The sequence below is a fragment of the Didymosphaeria variabile genome (genome assembly GCF_027946475.1).
Source record: "Didymosphaeria variabile strain IMI 356815 chromosome Unknown scaffold_7, whole genome shotgun sequence".
In the NCBI taxonomy this organism is placed as follows: Eukaryota; Fungi; Ascomycota; class Dothideomycetes; order Pleosporales; family Didymosphaeriaceae; genus Didymosphaeria; species Didymosphaeria variabile.
Window position 1 is genome coordinate 2708083 of NW_026611626.1, and position 17623 is coordinate 2725705.

At 53.4% G+C, this 17623-nt stretch overlaps 7 protein-coding genes across 7 annotated transcripts; 3 read left to right on the forward strand and 4 right to left on the reverse strand.

The window, feature by feature from the left end:
- Positions 1–376: 376 nt before the first annotated feature.
- N0V89_010060 (uncharacterized protein) lies at positions 377–1717 on the reverse strand (the record flags this gene model as incomplete). Its single annotated transcript, XM_056218805.1, has 1 exon — positions 377–1717. One exon carries the CDS (start codon positions 1715–1717, stop codon positions 377–379), a length of 1341 nt encoding a protein of 446 aa, XP_056068070.1.
- Positions 1718–2668: 951 nt separating this feature from the next.
- On the reverse strand, positions 2669–3537 carry N0V89_010061 (uncharacterized protein; the record flags this gene model as incomplete). The annotated part of the gene is made up of 3 exons (XM_056218806.1): positions 2669–2778; positions 2831–3244; positions 3486–3537. The coding sequence occupies 3 exons, from the start codon at positions 3535–3537 to the stop codon at positions 2669–2671; spliced, it is 576 nt and encodes a 191-aa protein (XP_056068071.1).
- Positions 3538–4230: 693 nt separating this feature from the next.
- On the reverse strand, positions 4231–5936 carry N0V89_010062 (uncharacterized protein; the record flags this gene model as incomplete). The annotated part of the gene is made up of 2 exons (XM_056218807.1): positions 4231–5731; positions 5785–5936. The coding sequence occupies 2 exons, from the start codon at positions 5934–5936 to the stop codon at positions 4231–4233; spliced, it is 1653 nt and encodes a 550-aa protein (XP_056068072.1).
- A 233-nt stretch (positions 5937–6169) lies between these two features.
- N0V89_010063 (uncharacterized protein) lies at positions 6170–7514 on the forward strand (the record flags this gene model as incomplete). The annotated part of the gene is given in 4 exon segments (XM_056218808.1): positions 6170–6266; positions 6315–6347; positions 6396–6506; positions 6526–7514. The coding sequence occupies 4 exon segments, from the start codon at positions 6170–6172 to the stop codon at positions 7512–7514; spliced, it is 1230 nt and encodes a 409-aa protein (XP_056068073.1).
- Positions 7515–7641: 127 nt separating this feature from the next.
- Positions 7642–8700, forward strand: N0V89_010064 (uncharacterized protein; the record flags this gene model as incomplete). The annotated part of the gene is made up of 1 exon (XM_056218809.1): positions 7642–8700. The coding sequence occupies one exon, from the start codon at positions 7642–7644 to the stop codon at positions 8698–8700; it is 1059 nt and encodes a 352-aa protein (XP_056068074.1).
- A 249-nt stretch (positions 8701–8949) lies between these two features.
- Positions 8950–10322, reverse strand: rhp57 (DNA repair protein rhp57; the record flags this gene model as incomplete). Its single annotated transcript, XM_056218810.1, has 2 exons — positions 8950–9910; positions 9967–10322. 2 exons carry the CDS (start codon positions 10320–10322, stop codon positions 8950–8952), a joined length of 1317 nt encoding a protein of 438 aa, XP_056068075.1.
- A 1220-nt stretch (positions 10323–11542) lies between these two features.
- YAT1 (carnitine O-acetyltransferase yat1) lies at positions 11543–14484 on the forward strand (the record flags this gene model as incomplete). Its single annotated transcript, XM_056218811.1, has 3 exons — positions 11543–11888; positions 12016–13968; positions 14357–14484. 3 exons carry the CDS (start codon positions 11543–11545, stop codon positions 14482–14484), a joined length of 2427 nt encoding a protein of 808 aa, XP_056068076.1.
- Positions 14485–17623: the final 3139 nt, after the last annotated feature.

Genomic DNA, 17623 nt, shown 5'->3' on the forward strand with positions numbered 1-17623 from the left:
AGCGCTGTTGCAGATCTGGCATGCGTCACGTTGTCGCATTGCTAGCTGACCTTCATGAGCGCTGGATATTCTCCGCTAAAATCTACACTAAAAGCTATGCTTGGTGGTACGCAACGTCCCTCCCTGAGATATATAGTCCATGCGAGAGTATCGCTCTATGTACCATCGAAGTGATATGGGGCCAGAACCAGCCTCCAAATCCAACGTCCTATTGTAGGTGTTCCAATCCTTGACTTCCTTTTGTCCAAATCAAGCTCAAACATAGCCGCGGACGAGAGGTGTTGATGTAGTGGCGTCCGTCTGCCAGGTATGAGAAAAGGATCGCGTTCAGCATTGTTGCCAGGTGCTTGGCCGTGAAGGCCACTGGTATTGAGCTTCACCAGCCATTCTCAAAACGGCCTGTACAAGGCTTATCGCCGGCCTGGAACAAACAGCTCCCTCCGTATTCACCGCACAATTCCCAGCCCATCGCAGTCTTCATTCTCTGGAACCAGTCCTTCATGGCTTCGCAGTCTAATTCGGTGTACTTCCTGTTCTTGTAATGCTGGCGAATCATATCGCGCGCTACTTCAAGAACCTTTTGCAACTCGGTCGACACGATGAATGTGTTTTCGTGCCTCGTTGGATCGCTGTGTCGCAGTGCCTTGTGAATTGCAATCTCCAAGTCGAACGGGTGAATGCTGTCCCAAACCACGCACGTCTCGTAGAGTTCTCTCCAGAGCTTATACGTAAGGTTGGCAGCTTCCGACCAGCATCTCAAACTGTGACAATCCTCATCATGGTCCAGCTGGGCCTCATCGCCTACCATAGGAAATACTGGCTCGCGCACGGGAAGCAGTGGTTCGCCTAACCGTCTGCCTTCGTCACGAACTTCTCCAAGATTCTCGGATCCGCCGTCTTTGGTGGTAAGATCGAGAACCGTATTACCAGATTCGATGCCCATAACGTCCTGTGCCACTACGTTGACCTGAACGGGCGTGACATGTTCCATCGATCCTACCAGCGGGCTGTTCCTAGGCGCAAAACTCGTACCTTCACCTAAGTCCTCAGCTAAGCGATTCCTGACCTCTTCGCCGCAGGCTACCGGATCGCTGTCGTCATCCTCGCGACCCTTCTCGACGTTGCGGGAGTTCTGCTCGGGCTCGTGGTTGAAACGGTCGTGCAACGGTGCGTTTACGTCCTCCAGGTTAGTCGGACGTGCGCCCGCAATCTCGTCTTCCGCACGTCCATCCTCGCGGCCACTGTTGACCACTTCCTGCACGTTAGTAGGTCCTCCACCATGTGTATCGCCACCGTAGCGGCGCAAGACAGGCTCGCCATTCATTATAGCCGTGATTATCCTTTCGCCTAGTTCCGAATCGATCTCTTCCTCATCGGTGTCACTGGCCTCGGAATACATGTCATCGTCGTCGTACCGATCGTACTCATCGTCTAAGTACTCTGCATAATTGTCTTCGCTATCATACTCGCCGTTCTCCGATACAAACAGCTCTTTGCGACACATTGGGCATGTGTTTGCACGGGGCATTTGAGACTTGAGCCACGTTGTCAAGCAGCTGGCGCCAAACACATGATTGCAGCTGTCTGAGCCGCAGAGGCGGGCGGGCGCGTGTTTGTTATTGTCAAAGTCTTCCTGGCAGATACTGCAATTTTGTATAATGCTGATTTGATTGGCGAGGAAATGGTCCCGCGTTGGGAGGGCAGGGGTGTCGGCCATGGCGAGTGGCGGGTGCGAGTGTCGTGGCGGGGCGTATCGTTGAAGGGAAGGTGCTTTTCAAGCATTGAAGTGGAGCGGAGAAGGTGCACGATGCGGACCTTTCACTTCAACTTGACCTTGTACCAAGTTGGATTGAGTCTGGCGAATCGTTGGCGCGGCAAAGTGTAGGAAAGATCAACTCACGTTGACCTGCCAGTCGTGCAGCGCGGTTGACCGCTTTTTCAGTGCCCACGTACTCAATGATAGATATACATGCGTCAGTCCCCGGCCACCGCTTGCTTTCAGGTCTCAGTTCCCTGGTATCAGTTCCTTGAACACACTTGCCTAGTTCCGTTTCCTGTTTCCCAATATTCGTATCCCGATATACGTTCCCTAGTATCAGTGTCCTCGGTGGGTTGCCCGAAACTGTGCGTGAAGAGCACACAAAAATATAGAAAAGAACAAGGCGCGAGCACAATCACGATTGCAAATGAACGATGAGTTTGACGTGAGTCCATATCCAACATGAGCGGACAGGCTTTTTCATTCCAATTCCTGCGTGACCGAGTCTCTGCCCCCACCAAAACTTTTAACTTCGGTGAGAGCGTTCGCCTTGAATCAAGTTAACATCAACCCACTTCGTTGCTCTGCTTTTCAATCCGCTCCTCCCCAATTCGTTTCCACTAATGCAAAATCTTTCCAGTTCGTGACGACGTTTCCGTTCAAACCTTCCTCTTGACGATTGGGCCAGCCGGTCAAGAACCGTATCGAATTATGCCGGGCGATGAATGATGCTTTTCGTGCGCAAGGGTCGAAAGACGGCGTGTCAGCCGCGCCAAATGAGAACATGTACAAGGAAAAGAAATCGTGATGTATCGAGCTCGTTGACTAAAAGAAACGCCGGATCCCATGGTCGTAGAGATGTAAATCGTTGTGATGCAAATCAGTCCGGCCCGAGCACTCGATCATAGTCTAGTTGGGGCAGGCGTTCTGGACGTGGCCGGGCTGCTTGCAGCGGTAGCAGACACGCTCGGAGGTGGTCTCGGAGGGGCAGTCGCGCGACAAGTGGCCGACCTCACCGCCTAGATGTTTGTTAGCACTAGATTCAGGTGTCCATTACTTCATGCCACTTACAGTTGTAGCACTTCTGGCCCTGGGTGCAGTCACGGCTCATGTGGCCGAAACCACCGCACGAGTAGCAGGTGGTCTGCCTAGGACCGCCGAATCCACCGCCGCCACCGCCGTATCCTCCACGCTGGTAACCGCCGCCGTAGCCACCGGCCGCGGCACCCTGAGTGCAGTTCCTAGCGATGTGACCCCGCTGGCCACACTTGTAACACTCCTGACCGCCGCCCTGGCCTCCCATGGGAGCACCGCCATCCTTGGTGCACTCACGGCTGATGTGGCCGGTCTCGCCGCAGCGGTAGCAGCTCTTCTCGGCCTGGGGAGCGGTGCACTCGCGGCTCAAGTGGCCCTTGTCGCCGCAGTTGTAGCAGGTTGGGTTGCCCTTGCTGGGGCAGTCGGCCGCACGATGGGCAGGGTCGCCGCCTACTGAATCAGCCAAAGCTCACGAAAAAGGTTGTGCGCCGCCGCCGCAATGCGAATGTGTGCAAATTGAAGCAAGACGAGAGTCTGCTGCCGGGTCCCGCGCTTGTGTCACATGATGTTGCCGAAAGGGAACTTCGGTGTGCCGAATCGGACCCATGACGTTCGCTGTACAGAATTCCGCGGTGCGCAAACAATTCGACAAGCGCGAGGAACCCTGGGGCATAAAGAGGGCGCAACTCACAGTTGTAGCAGCCACGGCCGCCGGCGCCTCCGGATTGAGCTTGGAAGTCCATTTCGAGAGTAGATTATGTGTTAGACCTGGTGTGTATGAGTACCTGAAGGGCAACTACGCGGCGGCGTGCATACTGACCTGTGAAAGGTGGGGTATAAGGTATACTGCAAAGAGAAGGTGAATATCGCAACTGACGTCTCTGAATTTCGTGCCTGAACAAGCAAACCACCAATTGAGTCGTGAACACGCGAGGTTGTGGTGGAAGGACAGAGCGAGGGGACGAGAATATTTTGCAGTGTGCCCGCAAAGTGCAGGCGCGAGCCTGAGTGGACTAGCCTAATCAGGAAGTAGCGCTGTAACTGGAACGTGGTGAATAAGAAGCTGTCCCGAGAGCTTTGCCGCGGCATTAGCAGCTTGTAATGGGCAATATACTGATTTGACCAGCGTTCGTTTGCTTCCTGAACCATATGTTGTTTCATTTCTTAGGCTACACGGTACGGTTCTCTTCTGTTTGCCGCAAACTCTGTCTTGCAGCTTGTCCCGCCCCCTCACAGTATGCAGATCCTAGGGCTGTTGCCGATGCGGCTAGGCAAGATGCAGAAAGCCTCGTGCCAACCGATTGCCCCGCCACATAACGTCGCGGCTACTGCGGCCCGAATTGCTGTGTGAGCGCAATGCCGAATTACGAGGAGGCTCAAAATCAAAGGCTCATGTCAACCAACTCTCAAGTCTGATTTCGATTACTTCCACATTTTCACGTGAAGTCGTAGACGACCAGTGCCTGACTTCCCTCACCTTTCTCTCGCAATACTATCACATTTTGCTCATCAAATCCTACCCAGCCTCTACTAATCGCTGAATCATCGAATCGCTGCTCAAGCGCAAATCGTAGACCATTTTTATGCTTCTCGTCCGAAGTATCACTGGATGCCTCGAGTCCTTTCGAAGGTTGAACTCGGACGCTCAACTCGCCGTTCCTGGACCGCTTTCGGTTCGCGGAGGACGCCATCCCTCCTTCTAGATCCCAAACTCGAAGTTCGTTGCCCAAACGGCTGACCGAAACAGCCTTGCCTCGCATACCCACATGGGCACCAGACACAGAGGATGTATGCCCCCAAAGACGAGTTCCGGGACCAATCGAGAGGGAAGACGCATTCGATTTAACGAGGTATAATGACAACGTGTTGTCCGGATGTGCCACGAGGAGATACGGATGCGAGTATGACATTGAAGTAGGTTTGGAGTTGCTGGGCATGTTGGCCAACGATGGCTCACGAGACCTACTTGGGAATGGGGACGATGAACGAGGTGAAGGAGAGGACATTGAGCGTTGTCCAGAAAGTGTATGGTGATTTTGGTCAGCGGCTGTTGCCAAACGAGACTCCAAGAGCTTCCCATCAAGTGACAACCGCATCTCTTGGATGCCCACAGTCCAGCCGGACAAATAGGTTGGCAGAGCGTAGGCAATTGCAGCGGTCACACTTGTCGCCGCCGTTCGTATAGATAAGGACACAGGCGGCCATACTGTGTGGGACCTTAATGAGTATAGTAACCGTGGCGCGGCCAGAAGAGCATTTGAGTTTGCGAGGTCCAAGAACACGTAGATAGAGAGCAACTGGTCCTCCGTCATGGTCAGCAGATAAGGCGACGAGTATGCGAGGGCGGACAATGCCCCATTTGTTGAAGGTGCGTGTTCAAACAAAACCTTGAACACTCTGTCATTCTCCCAAAGCTCGAAGACGATGAACACACCATTATCAAAGCCTACAACTACTCTTTCGTTGCCGGAACTACTGTCAGATGTATCTATCGCCATCGAGGTCGGGAGTTGCGGACCACCTGTGCTGCTGGACAGGTCTATGGACGCAATCAAATCGCGCTCGTGGGCAGTGCTCCATGCGCGAAGACCAGATATCGAATCGGCTGCGAAGATAGTCCCATGCGACATCATTACCAGCAAGGGAGGTTCCGGTGGACTTTCAGCAACCACAATCTCGCTGACGGCGCATTGACCTTGTGCCCAGTTGTGCCGCAATCGATACTGCTGTTTCCAGTTCGTCTTTCTCCCATCTTCAATAAGATGTCCGTCATCTAGCCACTTTGACAGCTTTGAAGAGTACCGCAACTGGTCGGAGGTGGCGTTCGTGTCTTTGATCCCTGGGATACGCGAGGCCCGTGGTAAGACGAAGTTCTTGTAGTATGCAGCCTTCCATAGTTCTGAGTCGACAGCGAGGCGCTTGAATTTCTTCGACAGCCTGTTATTGCATCAACATATATCCTGTAATACCTTGACGTGGCGGATACGAACCTCTGACATAAAAGTAGCGATGATACGGGAACGCATCCTAAGATACGAATAAGGAGCTCTGTAGGGAGTTGAGAGAGCCTGTCGACCGCTGGTATCCGGCGTACCTTTGAAGGCCGCTCGCTGTGGTCGCCATTCTCCCGCGATCTCTTCATGGTGTGCAGGTGATTGTGAATGTCCCCATAAAGTTGCCCCACACGATTCAGGCCGGCATTTGTGGCTCGTGCAAGGTGGCGGTGCCAAGCTTCGCGTGACTGCGCGTCGCGTCCGTTCCGCGGGCGGGCTAGGCAGACGCCAGCTCGACATCTCCTAGGCTTTGGGGATCCCAGCCCGCTAAAGTTTCGATGAATGGTACGGCTTCTACTGCGGCAGTGTAATGACCGCTGCTATGGACTTTGACGCATGGTTGGCGAACAACAAGGCGCTCTGGGCGCGTGTCTACGATGAGGTCATCACACCTGATCTCGAGAAGGAGTGGAAGACGCGTATGTCACCTTGATCATGTCCAAAATTCAATCTTTGACCTTCACTAGGGATTGAAACGCATGAGGCGGAGTCCAAGAAGAGTACGTCTTAAGACATTCCAGACGATATTGTTCACTCACATATCCCAGAAGATGACCGTCTCCAGCATCTTAACAACCACATTAGCAATGGAGTGGTTGAAAAGGCCCACCTTGTTGAAGAAAATAACCGTCTCAAGAACCTGCTCCGGAAGGCCCGCGGTAGTACCCCCTTCAGTAGTAGAGCTACTCACCAGCACGGACGATGGTACAGTGTCTATCACAGAATACAACCAAGTTACGGATCAACTCGATGAGCTCAATAAGCGGTATCAAGATGCGGCTCAACGAATCAAGTACCTGGAGCGAAAGAATGTTGCCGTCATGCAGAAGAACAAAGAGATGAAGGACAGTGTTAAGGCCTGGCAAGAGTATTGTGACCGACACATTGAGAAGAAGAAGGCAAAGGCCGAATCGAAAGTACTGAAGATCCAGTCGAAAAGCAACCTAGCGATTGAAACCTCAGCACCAGCACCAAAACCACACATACCATCCAGCCCAGGTTCGGCTGCTATGATTACACCGCGGTCGCTGATACCTCAAGAAAATTCGTCGCCAGCTCCCATGGCCTATCTCTCGAATGCTACAGCGCGAGCGCGTTCTCCTCCTATGGCTGGTGTGGGCGATGAAGGACAAGGGAACGTCCAGGTTGAGGCTGAAGCAAACGAGCACGAAGACCACGAAGAAAGTGGTGAGCGTGTTGAATCCGGTGGACGTTCATCACCTTTGCCTCTCACAGAAAACGGCCGTGGAGAAACGATTTCCGGCTCAAAGAACGATAGAGCAGCTATCATCGGTCACTTCAGCTCAGATAAGGTAACCTCAAGCCAGACAACAGTCCCTGAGATTATGGAAGATAATGAACCGACTCCGCGCGCAGCCGGGCTAGTAGACGACGATGACGACGAACCCGAATTTGTATTCGAACGGTCGCTGAAACGCAAGCGGAAGCCATCTACAGGGTTTAGTGTGTTTAATGACGGATCCTCGGATGGCACCCCAGCAAAGCCTGTGCGGGTCAAGGAAGAGTTGTACAGTAGCCCTCCACCCGAAACTGCGATTCACCAGCTTTCACGCACAGAAACGATGGATCTCGATGGAATTGGGGCCCAATCCGATCGTGACCCCGCGGCGTCAGAGGCTGAGACGGATGGACTCTACACACTCTAACAAGACCGGAACACTGCGTAATCAGAGGTCTAGCAGCGCTCCCTTCAGCGGCAATCTGATCAAGCCTGAACCAACCGAAAAAGTACATATGCCTGAGGCTGGACCTCTGTCTCACCTCGCGGTTACAATGGAGGATGCGAGAGCGGTGAGTGAGCCCGGACACGCTATTGTAGAGCCTAGAGAGGCTTTGCAACCGATCGACCCCAATGTGGTGGCTGGCAGAGCAAACGAAGCCACACCCGTCAAGCGGATAAGAAGGGAAGAAGCACGACAGGAGAATGTGTTCAATATCCTCGCAGAATCGGGGGAGGCGCCGCCTCCCACTAACGAACGGAAGAAACGACTCCCACCGAATTTGGCACGAGCGCACATCAATGAACGTATACGAGCTGCTAAGAGCGGCCTATCGCCAATGAAGAATGCCCTCACGACGACGCCAAAGACCGCACCAGCACGGACAAATGCTGCACAAGTACCCACACCACCACCCATTTCCAACCGGCCCGCGTACACACCTTCCGCTAGACCAGCCCAGCGCAGAACCCAAGAACCAGCACCGCGTCCCGAACTCGTACCCGACGGCCGTCCCATATGGTGCATGAGTCCCTTCGAACCCGCACGTAAAGCTCCTCAACCACCAGCACCCAAAGAACACGCTCCTCACACCCGCCTCCGCGACAAACCCGTCACCGAGCTTCGCATCCAAGACTTCAAGCCTAACCCCGTCTACAACGGCGGCTACACATACGCCTTCACCGACACGGTGCGCCGCCGCGAAGACCGTCTTTGCCTCCCCGGCTGCACAAAACCCACCTGCTGCGGCTCGACCTTTCGCACTTTGGCAACCGCCTTGCCCACCCTCCCCCTTTCTCAGGAAGAAGCCTTGCTACAGGACTACCTCGGCGACGCGTACGACTCCTTCGGGCTGACCCAGATGGACAAAGCTGAGAGGGACGAGATCGTCCTCCAAGCGAGGACGAGGAAGATGGCGACGGAGCATGGGAAGCACAGGAAAGCGTATGAGGGGCGGAAGACGCCGCCGGGGTTTTGGCGCGTAGATTTTCCGAATACCCAGGAGGCGGAGGAGGATAGGGAGAGGGCGGTGCAGATGGGGATGCAGGAGGTGAGGGAGAGGTATTTAGAGGCGATGAGGAGAGGGGGGAGGTTTATATTTGCGGACGAGTAGGAGGAGCTGTTTCGGCGTCGATGATGGTTTGGTAACGGAAATGGATGAATAGGTGGAGTTCTACTTCGATTTTAGGGCGAGCATTGCATCTGTTGCGGTTCAGCGTTATCATTCCAGGAAGCATCAATCTCGTTCGTCTAGCCTGCTTCACAGCTTCCCTGAGGTCTCCCAGCCGATTTTCTTGCGGGTAGTTCCCAGAGCACATCACGCGTGACACGTTCGTATAAAGGCTTTGAGGGTTTGAGCATGTTATTTCTCTTTCACTACATGGCGGATACCGCTGCTTACAACCTCATATTCAACACCTCTGCCCTCCGATGGCGGAGCCCAGGGCGCAAAGACGACCTTGAACCACCGCCGCCACTTCGAGATGTGGGTTTCGTCTTCAATCCCAATATCCTCGGGGTTACGTGAGATAACCCACGGTTGGCGCGCGTAGACGGGTCGCTTGTTCAAGGCAATGCGACAGGCGATCTGGTTCGTCCAGATGATGCCAAGCGATGGTGTCTTCAGTGTGTGCGGCGGATCGGAGCGGATGTCGCCCCAGCCTGTGAACCAACATTGCTGGTGGTCGAGCGCCAAGGGATCTGGCGATAGGATTATCTCGTCTTCCCTCTGCGAAGGTGGGATTGAGTGAGGCCCCTGATTTGTCAACGGCTGCAGCGTGTCCTGGCGTTCGATTCCTTGGTTCTGACTACTAGTCCGAGAAGGAGGGTTGGAGATGAGGGTCGCAGGTCGAGTGAAGCGATCTGCCACCTGGTTTGCAACGACGATTGCAATTCCTTCTGTGCGGGCCAGACCGCGTAGCAGAGCGCCTAGCTGCGCTAATTGGGCACCTCTCTTCGCCATGGAAGCTGCGCCCTGCCTTACGCTAATCTTATCAAACTCAGCGCGGTAGTTGGCAGCGACGGAGTCCAGCACGACGAGGCCCACATTGTGCTTCTGGATAGCCACCGGCAGCTGGTAGCGAAGTATGTGTTCCTGAGACTCGAGATCGGGCGTCTGAATGCTCAGTATGCGCGATAGCGAGGGCTTCTCTTTTGGCGGTAGCGAGGCGAGCAATGGGTGCGCGGAGAGTAATTGAGTAAGGCGATTGGTAGCAAGGGGTGCCTCGGTGGAGATGTAGACGGCAGTCTTGGATAGGCCGCGAGGCGCAGGGAGCTGCGACGCAAGCAGGAGTGTAAGGAGGAACTGCGTTTTCCCGGCACCACTGAATGTGGTCAGTGTATGAAGATCACAGGTAGGGTATGTATTTGAAATCGATACCTTTCGCCAGTGACCTCGACCAGGTAGCCAGGACGGATGCCGCCCAGTAGCGCTTGGTCGAGCTCTTCGTCCAAGGTGCTTATAGTGTGGGCGGCGGAAGTATGACCTGAAGCAGATAGAAATGCGCTGCTGCGAGGTTCCTCTGCGCCGAAACCGAGGTGCCGGTGCAGGGCGAGCACAAGGGCGTCGACGAGCTTGCGGAGCTCTCCCGCGGGAACCTGGGCGCGCTTGGCTACATCGGCGGGCTCGAGTGTGACGAGGTCGTTTGTCGAGATCAGGGCCTTGTCGAGCGAGGGCAGCAGATGGGCAAACTTGGCGGTGTCGAAGTCGGGCAGCACGTGGAGAATGTCTGTCATGGGTCGTCGGGGCCCAGGGTCATTCTTTGCGCGCAGCGGCTCTGCGGAGAGGCATACGCATACGCGAGGCTATGCCTAGTTCCTGGTCGAACGTACCGAAGGTAGCGCTAATCTGTTGCACCTCCGCGATCTCTCTGTCAAGACGCGAAGTTGACGCGAAGGGTGTCGATGCTGACTAACGCGGCTTCCCTGTACGGGCCCTTCCCTTCCCCCGCGGACGTCACTGCCACGCGAGCCCAGAAGTACCTACCCCGCACGTTCGCCTGCAGGCAGACTTCCGCCGCCACTGTGCCACGTCCTGTGATGCTGAACTGGAACAGCTGGTCCCGCGCCCAAAGAGACAATGACCGCATTCCTATCACCACTCACTCTGCTACGAAGGCTTTGAAACTGATCGTCTGCGCTGGTGACGCGTTGCTCTGCTCTTCCCCAGACTTCGATCGCGCCCAATTAGCCGTGCGGCGTCTGGCCCGCCACCGGACGTCTTTGATACTTCCGCCCGCCCGCAGCAACTGAGAGCTGTCCGTCGCTAGGGTCGCAGCACCTCGGCGCTTCAGACCTCTGTAACCGTATCCTCTTGGCCGAGATTGTGTGATACCATCCTGCCCGACCAAACAGACGGCTGTGCTTTTCCGGTTTCCCATTCTCAGTTCCTCCGACAGCGAGTCACATCGTTCCATTGAGTGACAGGTAGGTGGAGATCACATTGACAAGTCGCAGAACAGGCCCGACATCACGTCGACTGCGGATACAGTCCGCCTGTAGCCTGCATCAGCTCACTACACTACTAGTAAGTCTGCCGCCCACTGCCTTGGTCCCCTTCATCTGGCCATACGATACGCTCCATTCCGTCTATTTGCGGGTCATCTTCCGTAACGCCCGATGCTGCCTCTAGTGTGATTGCACCTCTGTGTATTTCACATGCCTCGCCCAGGCTCATCATCCCACTGTTACTTTCCCCTTTCTCCACTGCCATATAAGACCTACACCGGCCCCGTACGGCTCCGAGTGGAATCTTCGCCCGTCGACGCCCAGCACCTCGATGCCGGCCTACTGTCACGAGGATTGTCATTACTTTTACCGTACCGCTTTGCGGTTACTCTCTATCAGCACCTCCATCTCGCCTCTTTACGCCTAACTAATTTCTTTGCGCTATGGCAGCCCGTACCTTTACCAAACCTTCCTCGCTCAACGGCACGTTGGCGGACCCAACACCCACCATGTCTTCCTCTGAGATCAACGGCTCCGTCCGGTCCGAGGCTTCAGCGAAAGAGAGTCAAGCTTCTTTTCCATCCGAAGCAAGGAACCCCCTCGCTCATCACACGAATCCAGACTCAAGACCTGGCATCACTTTCGCCCATCAAGACAAACTACCGAAGCTTCCCATACCTGAACTTGACAGCTCATGCAAAAAGTACCTCGCCGCCCTCAAACCGCTACAGACGCCAAAGGAACACCATGACACTGTTCATGCTGTTCAGGATTTCATCAGATCGGACGGTCCGCTTCTCCAGGACAAGTTGAAGAAGTACGCCAACGGCAAAGCCAACTACATCGAGCAATTTTGTAAGTATCTCATGCGCATCATCGAGATATCATGCACGTCCCTGCCCGAAGATCTCAATATGTTCTAAATCGGTGCTATCGCGCAGTAGACTACGCAGTTATCGAGCACGCGCTGACCTACCATTAGGGTACGACTCGTACTTAAATTTTGACAACCCGGTGGTACTTAATCTAAATCCGTTTTTCCTACTGGAGGACGATCCCACCCCGGCTCGCAACAATCAAGTCACCCGCGCAGCCTCATTAGTAGTCTCGGCTCTTTCCTTCGTACGCGCAGTCCGGAGAGAGGAGCTTCCGCCCGATACCGTTCGCGGCCAACCCCTTTGCATGTATCAGTACTCAAGGTTATTCGGTACTGCTAGAATACCCACCGAGAATGGATGCCAAATAGGACAGGATCCCACCTCGAAACATATTGCTGTTTTATGCCATGGCCAGTTCTACTGGTTCGATGTTCTGGATGACAATTCTGACCTTATCATGACGGAAAAGGACATTTCACTTAATCTAGCCTCGATTGTCGATGATGCTGCCCAGATCCCCATCCGAGAGGCCGCAAAAGGCGCATTGGGCGTCCTTAGCACAGAGAACCGCAAGGTGTGGTCAGGGCTAAGGGATGTGCTGCATCGGGAAGAAGGCTCGAACAACTCAGATTGCCTGAACATTGTCGACTCCGCACTGTTTATTCTATGCCTTGATTATACCGAACCGCAAACCGGCGCTGACCTTTGCATGAACATGCTCTGCGGTTCAAGCAAAGTGGAACAAGGAGTGCAAGTCGGTACCTGCACGAACCGCTGGTATGACAAGCTGCAGATAATCGTCTGCAAGAATGGAAGTGCAGGTATCAACTTCGAACACACCGGTGTTGATGGTCACACTGTGCTCCGATTTGCATCCGACGTCTATACGGATACCATTCTTCGATTCGCGAGGACCATTAATGGAAATGCACCCAGTCTCTGGGCGTCTACCAGCCCCGACCCAGCCAAGCGGGACCCTGACAGCTTCGGCGACGTCCAGACCACTCCGCACAAGTTGGAGTGGGACATGGTACCAGAGCTTAGCACTGCTCTGCGTTTCGCCGAGACGCGATTAGCAGATTTGATCCAACAGAATGAGTTCGCAACCTTAGAGTTCCCGCACTATGGCAAGAACTTCATGACATCTATGGGCTTTTCTCCGGATGCCTTCGTACAGATGGCTTTTCAAGCCGCATACTACGGCCTGTACGGCAGGATGGAGTGTGTCTACGAGCCAGCTATGACCAAATTCTTCTATCACGGCCGAACAGAGGCGATAAGATCGGTTTCTGAGGAATCCGCAGAATTTGTAAAATTGTTCTGGGGAGAGAATCCGGCAGCTGCAAAGATTGACGCCCTACGGAAAGCTTGCCAGAAGCACACCGCGACAACTAAGGATTGCGCGAAGGCTCAAGGTCCCGACAGACACATGTACGCCCTTTACTGCATCTGGCAGCGAGCGATCGACGAGGATGGCGCCGAGATGGCAAGCAGTGACGGCTGGGATTCAACGCGGCCTTCCAGCCCAGAGGCGGTCAACTCCACTGTCGGCTCACCAAAGCGTTCGTCGATGCTCTCAGAGACCGGATCAATAAGCAGTTCTCCTCCAGCTCCTGTGCAACACTCAATGCCATCCCTCTTCGCTGATGCCGGCTGGGACAAGCTCAACAATACAATTCTTTCCACGTCCAATTGTGGTAACCCTTCACTAAGACAGTTCGGTTTCGGCCCTACCTCAGGCGACGGCTTCGGTATCGGCTATATCATCAAGGATGGCAGCATCTCCATCTGCGCTTCATCTAAGCATCGACAGACTTCCCGCTTCATCGACGCCCTAGAATCCTACTTCCTCGAAATTCGCAAACTTCTTCGGCAGCTCAAGCGCCGCGGCACCTCTGCCGACAAGACGGTCTCGCGCGCCCGCGAAGCAGAAGATCACCATCGACCCAAGAACTCGAGAATGAAGAGCCGTGGTCGCATCATCACAGGCGATGGAAAGCCGCAGCCCGTGCCAGTTGAGGATAGCACGGAAAGCGACGACGATGGTCTTGGTGGCTGTAGGACTCCCCTTTCATCTCGCCCTTTCCTTGAAATAGAGCCTGTTGTTCCTATCACGCTCCGCCCCGCTGCACCACTCACTCCGCCCCAATCACCGCCCTTCAAGCCGCTCACGACCGTGCATGCGAGCTCTCCACATCGTCCGCAGATCAAAACGTTCAGGACAAGGAAGTGTACACGCGCGGTCGTGAAGCGGCTATACCCTAACACCTTCTCTTCTTCCTAGCCCTCTTCATGTCTCTTCCTTATAGCATATATGTTTTTCTATTCCCCATATACACTGCCTATACCCTGATTAGACAAGACCTTTACACGCTTTCACATTATGCACCACGTTGTCACGATTTCCTTGGTGTGGATTCCATTTGCTGATTCCTTTTTTCTTAGATGGCTTCTTCGACGCCGGCATGCTGCTGAGCGCGCTCAAGGCGAAGGAGGAAGAAGCGCCCGACGACGACCGGCGCGATGTTATCAGAAGGAACATTGGACGGAGGCTGAAGTTGGCGGAGTATTGAGGAGGCCAGATTGGAATGAGCGGTTGAGCGCTTCTTGGGGATGGAATTGGGTGTTGTGGGGAGCTTACATTGATGGAAGCAGTGTCAGAGTATGTGTATGCAATAGGATGATATCAGTGCATAGCAGATTGAGTGTATACCGAGAAGTCCTACCTTTATTGGCGATGCAGTGGCTTTATTGTGCACGTGTCCGTTGAAAATGGTGATGAGGCTCATCACTGACTTATTGGTGGTTGGTTGAGTGGTGATGCCGTGGAACCATGGTACCGAACCCCATCATTAGAACCCTCCTGGGCGCAGGTACTTCTATAAAAGCCTACGCTCTGCCTCGTGGATTTACTTCTACACACTTCTTTCATTCTCCAATACGGGGACTAAAACTGTCCGGCGCCCTCTTGATGGAGGCGCGCCTCCTGCGGTGACAAAAACTACATGGAATTGAGAAACATTATGCCTCCTCGTGGATAAAAAAAGAAAGAAGTCATATTCTATGGTGTGCCTTGCCTCGGGCACCAAATACACAAAATCTCACAAGTCATGGCTTGTCTTCCCCTGGACTTCAACCTCAAACTCTGCCAAGCGCCTTCTGCGGGTCTCAAAAGATTCGCAGGAAGATATATGGGGTGCCTCCTGGTGGAGACCAAAAGTGCTGGCATTGTGGCCAGATGGAGTGTTTCTCTCTTTCTGTTGTCACAATGCCCTACAGGGCATGTGCATGGTTTTTGTCTGCGGACCAAAATAAGGAGTGCCATCTATGATGGGGCGCTTCGTGCTGGAGACCAAAAGAGGGATGGTACCGGAACATGGAGGACCTTCCTCTGAGCTAGTTCAAAAGCTCAACCGAAAGACATATGTCTCCCGCGGGACCAAATTAATCATCATACGCAACTATGGGGTGCTTTCTTGTGGAAGATAAGATCCAACGCTGGCTCTCGTATGGACTGGCTTCCCCTCCGCTGCCACAATATCTTTGTGCAAAATAATCTATGCTTCCTGCTCGTGGATCAGAAAGGAAGAAAACTGGAGGCCATGTGTGCTCCGTCCTGGGGACCAAAATCCAATTCGAGAAGTGCCATGTTGCGCTGGATCCAGGAGACATAAATCCACAGCGGCAGGCGTTCTGCTGTGCTCTGAAAAACAGCGAAATTTCAAGATATGGTTTTCTGGGGCGGACCAAAAAGAATATGCTCAGCATCCATGGGGTGACTTTTCTAGGCTTTTGTCTTTGAAGGCCTGTAAAGTGTGATTTGCTTGCAGACTAAAACAATGGCGAGCAATCAAATGGAGTGCTTTGTCTTTGGTACTCAAGTCTCACGCTGCCTAGGGTGTGGGTGGCGCTTCTTGGATCCTTGAAAAGCCGACGTTCCCGCTCCCGATGGGCCTGCGCTCTCCAACTGGCGCACTCAAGAGGTTATGTGCCTCCTCGGGCGGAACAAAACCGGATAGTTTGCCTTGGATGGGGTGTTCCTGCCCCTTGAAGGAACAAATGTGGAAATGTTTGTGAATCATGGAGAGTCACTGCCCGATTCTTCTCTTTCACATCCTCACCGAGTGCCTCCTGTTCGCAGACCGGAAAAAAGTGTCGACCAATCAGACACATGAGCCCTGCTGGGAGACTCAAAACTACAATCTTTAGGACTATGGAGCGGCACTCCTTGGAACCAGAAAAAACTCCTCTTCTATACATGGGCTGCTGCTTTCAAAAGAAGAAGATGCACTTTATGTGCTTTTTCGAGTGTCCGGAAAAAACTACTCAATTTGCCTCATGAGGGGGTTTCTTTGGCTTGAAAATGCTAGGAATCGGTGCGATGGAGTGATCCTTGCAGATTAACAATCGACGTTTCCTGTCGCCATGGGTGGCTCTTCGCAGAAACCGAAAATGGACCGGATTCGCACCATGGGGTGCTGCTCTTCAAGCGGACAGCCTCCTTCGATATGCCCTTCCACGACGGAATGAAGAAAGCAATAGCTGAAGAGTGGAATGCTTCTCCCCGTTGGGCATCAAAATGAGGAACAAGCTTCGAAATGGGGTGGCTATCTCAAAAATGAACCCATCGAATTCCATGTGCTCCTTTGGCGGATCAAAATCACAAAGTTTGTTAGAAATGGTTCGTTTGCCCTCTTGACACGGACAACGAAGACTGATCCAGGGATGGATCGCCGGTCCTGAAAATTTTCGACCACCCGCGTATGTGCTTTGCGGCGGACTAAAGAGCAGCGTCATGCATGCCGATGCGGTGTTCTTGCTGAGACCGAAAGACATGCGTAACGATATCATAGATGCTGCTCACTATTTCAGGCAGTGATGCAGGATGCAGGAGTGCGGTTCTCTCCGGCCTGACTGAAAGGTCTATAACGCTATCATCATGCAATCCATGGAGTCTTTGCGTTTTCAGCACTCAAAAGGCTTGTGCTCACTGACTATGAGCTGTCGCTGTGTGGCCTTGCAACCCTGCATGTACTGTGTCGGCTGATGTACCAAAACCAACCTTGATTGACGAAATGGGGAGCTCTGTTCTCCGAGAACGAACAATTACCATGATATACCGCCACGGACTGCCGCTCTCGAAACTGTTCAAGTTGAGACACATGCTCTTCGCTGGGGCGGACTAGATCGAGAGGCCTCGCGATTACATGGTGTTCCTGCCCTTTGCATATCAAAATCCCCAGCTGTGTAGTTCATGGGCTGCCGTTTCCGATTAAAAGACGTTGAGGGCCATGTGCTTCGCTGGTTGGACTAAACAATATGTGTGAACGTATCTCATTGGGGAGCGACATCCATACTGAAGGCTCACTATAGGGTACAGGTTTTCAAAGGATCTACGCAACAGTGAATGCGCTTCTCTGGACCGGACAGAAAAAAGCGCGTGCATACGACGCTATGGAGTGCTTGCTCTTCTTCCGGTTCTAAAATCACTCAGGTAGACGCCGTGGGTGTCGTTCTCCAAAAGGCACATGCTTCCCACGATGTGCTTCTTGGAACGGACCAAAAAGACATCCTACTGGACTAAATGAGCTGCTGTACTTTGAAGGATCATGCGGCCGCCATCATGCCGTCTCTTCGAAGTGGTGCTCTAAAAGAAAAGACCCACCATAAAATGTGCTCCTGCTCGCGCACCAAAACCCAAGATATACCATT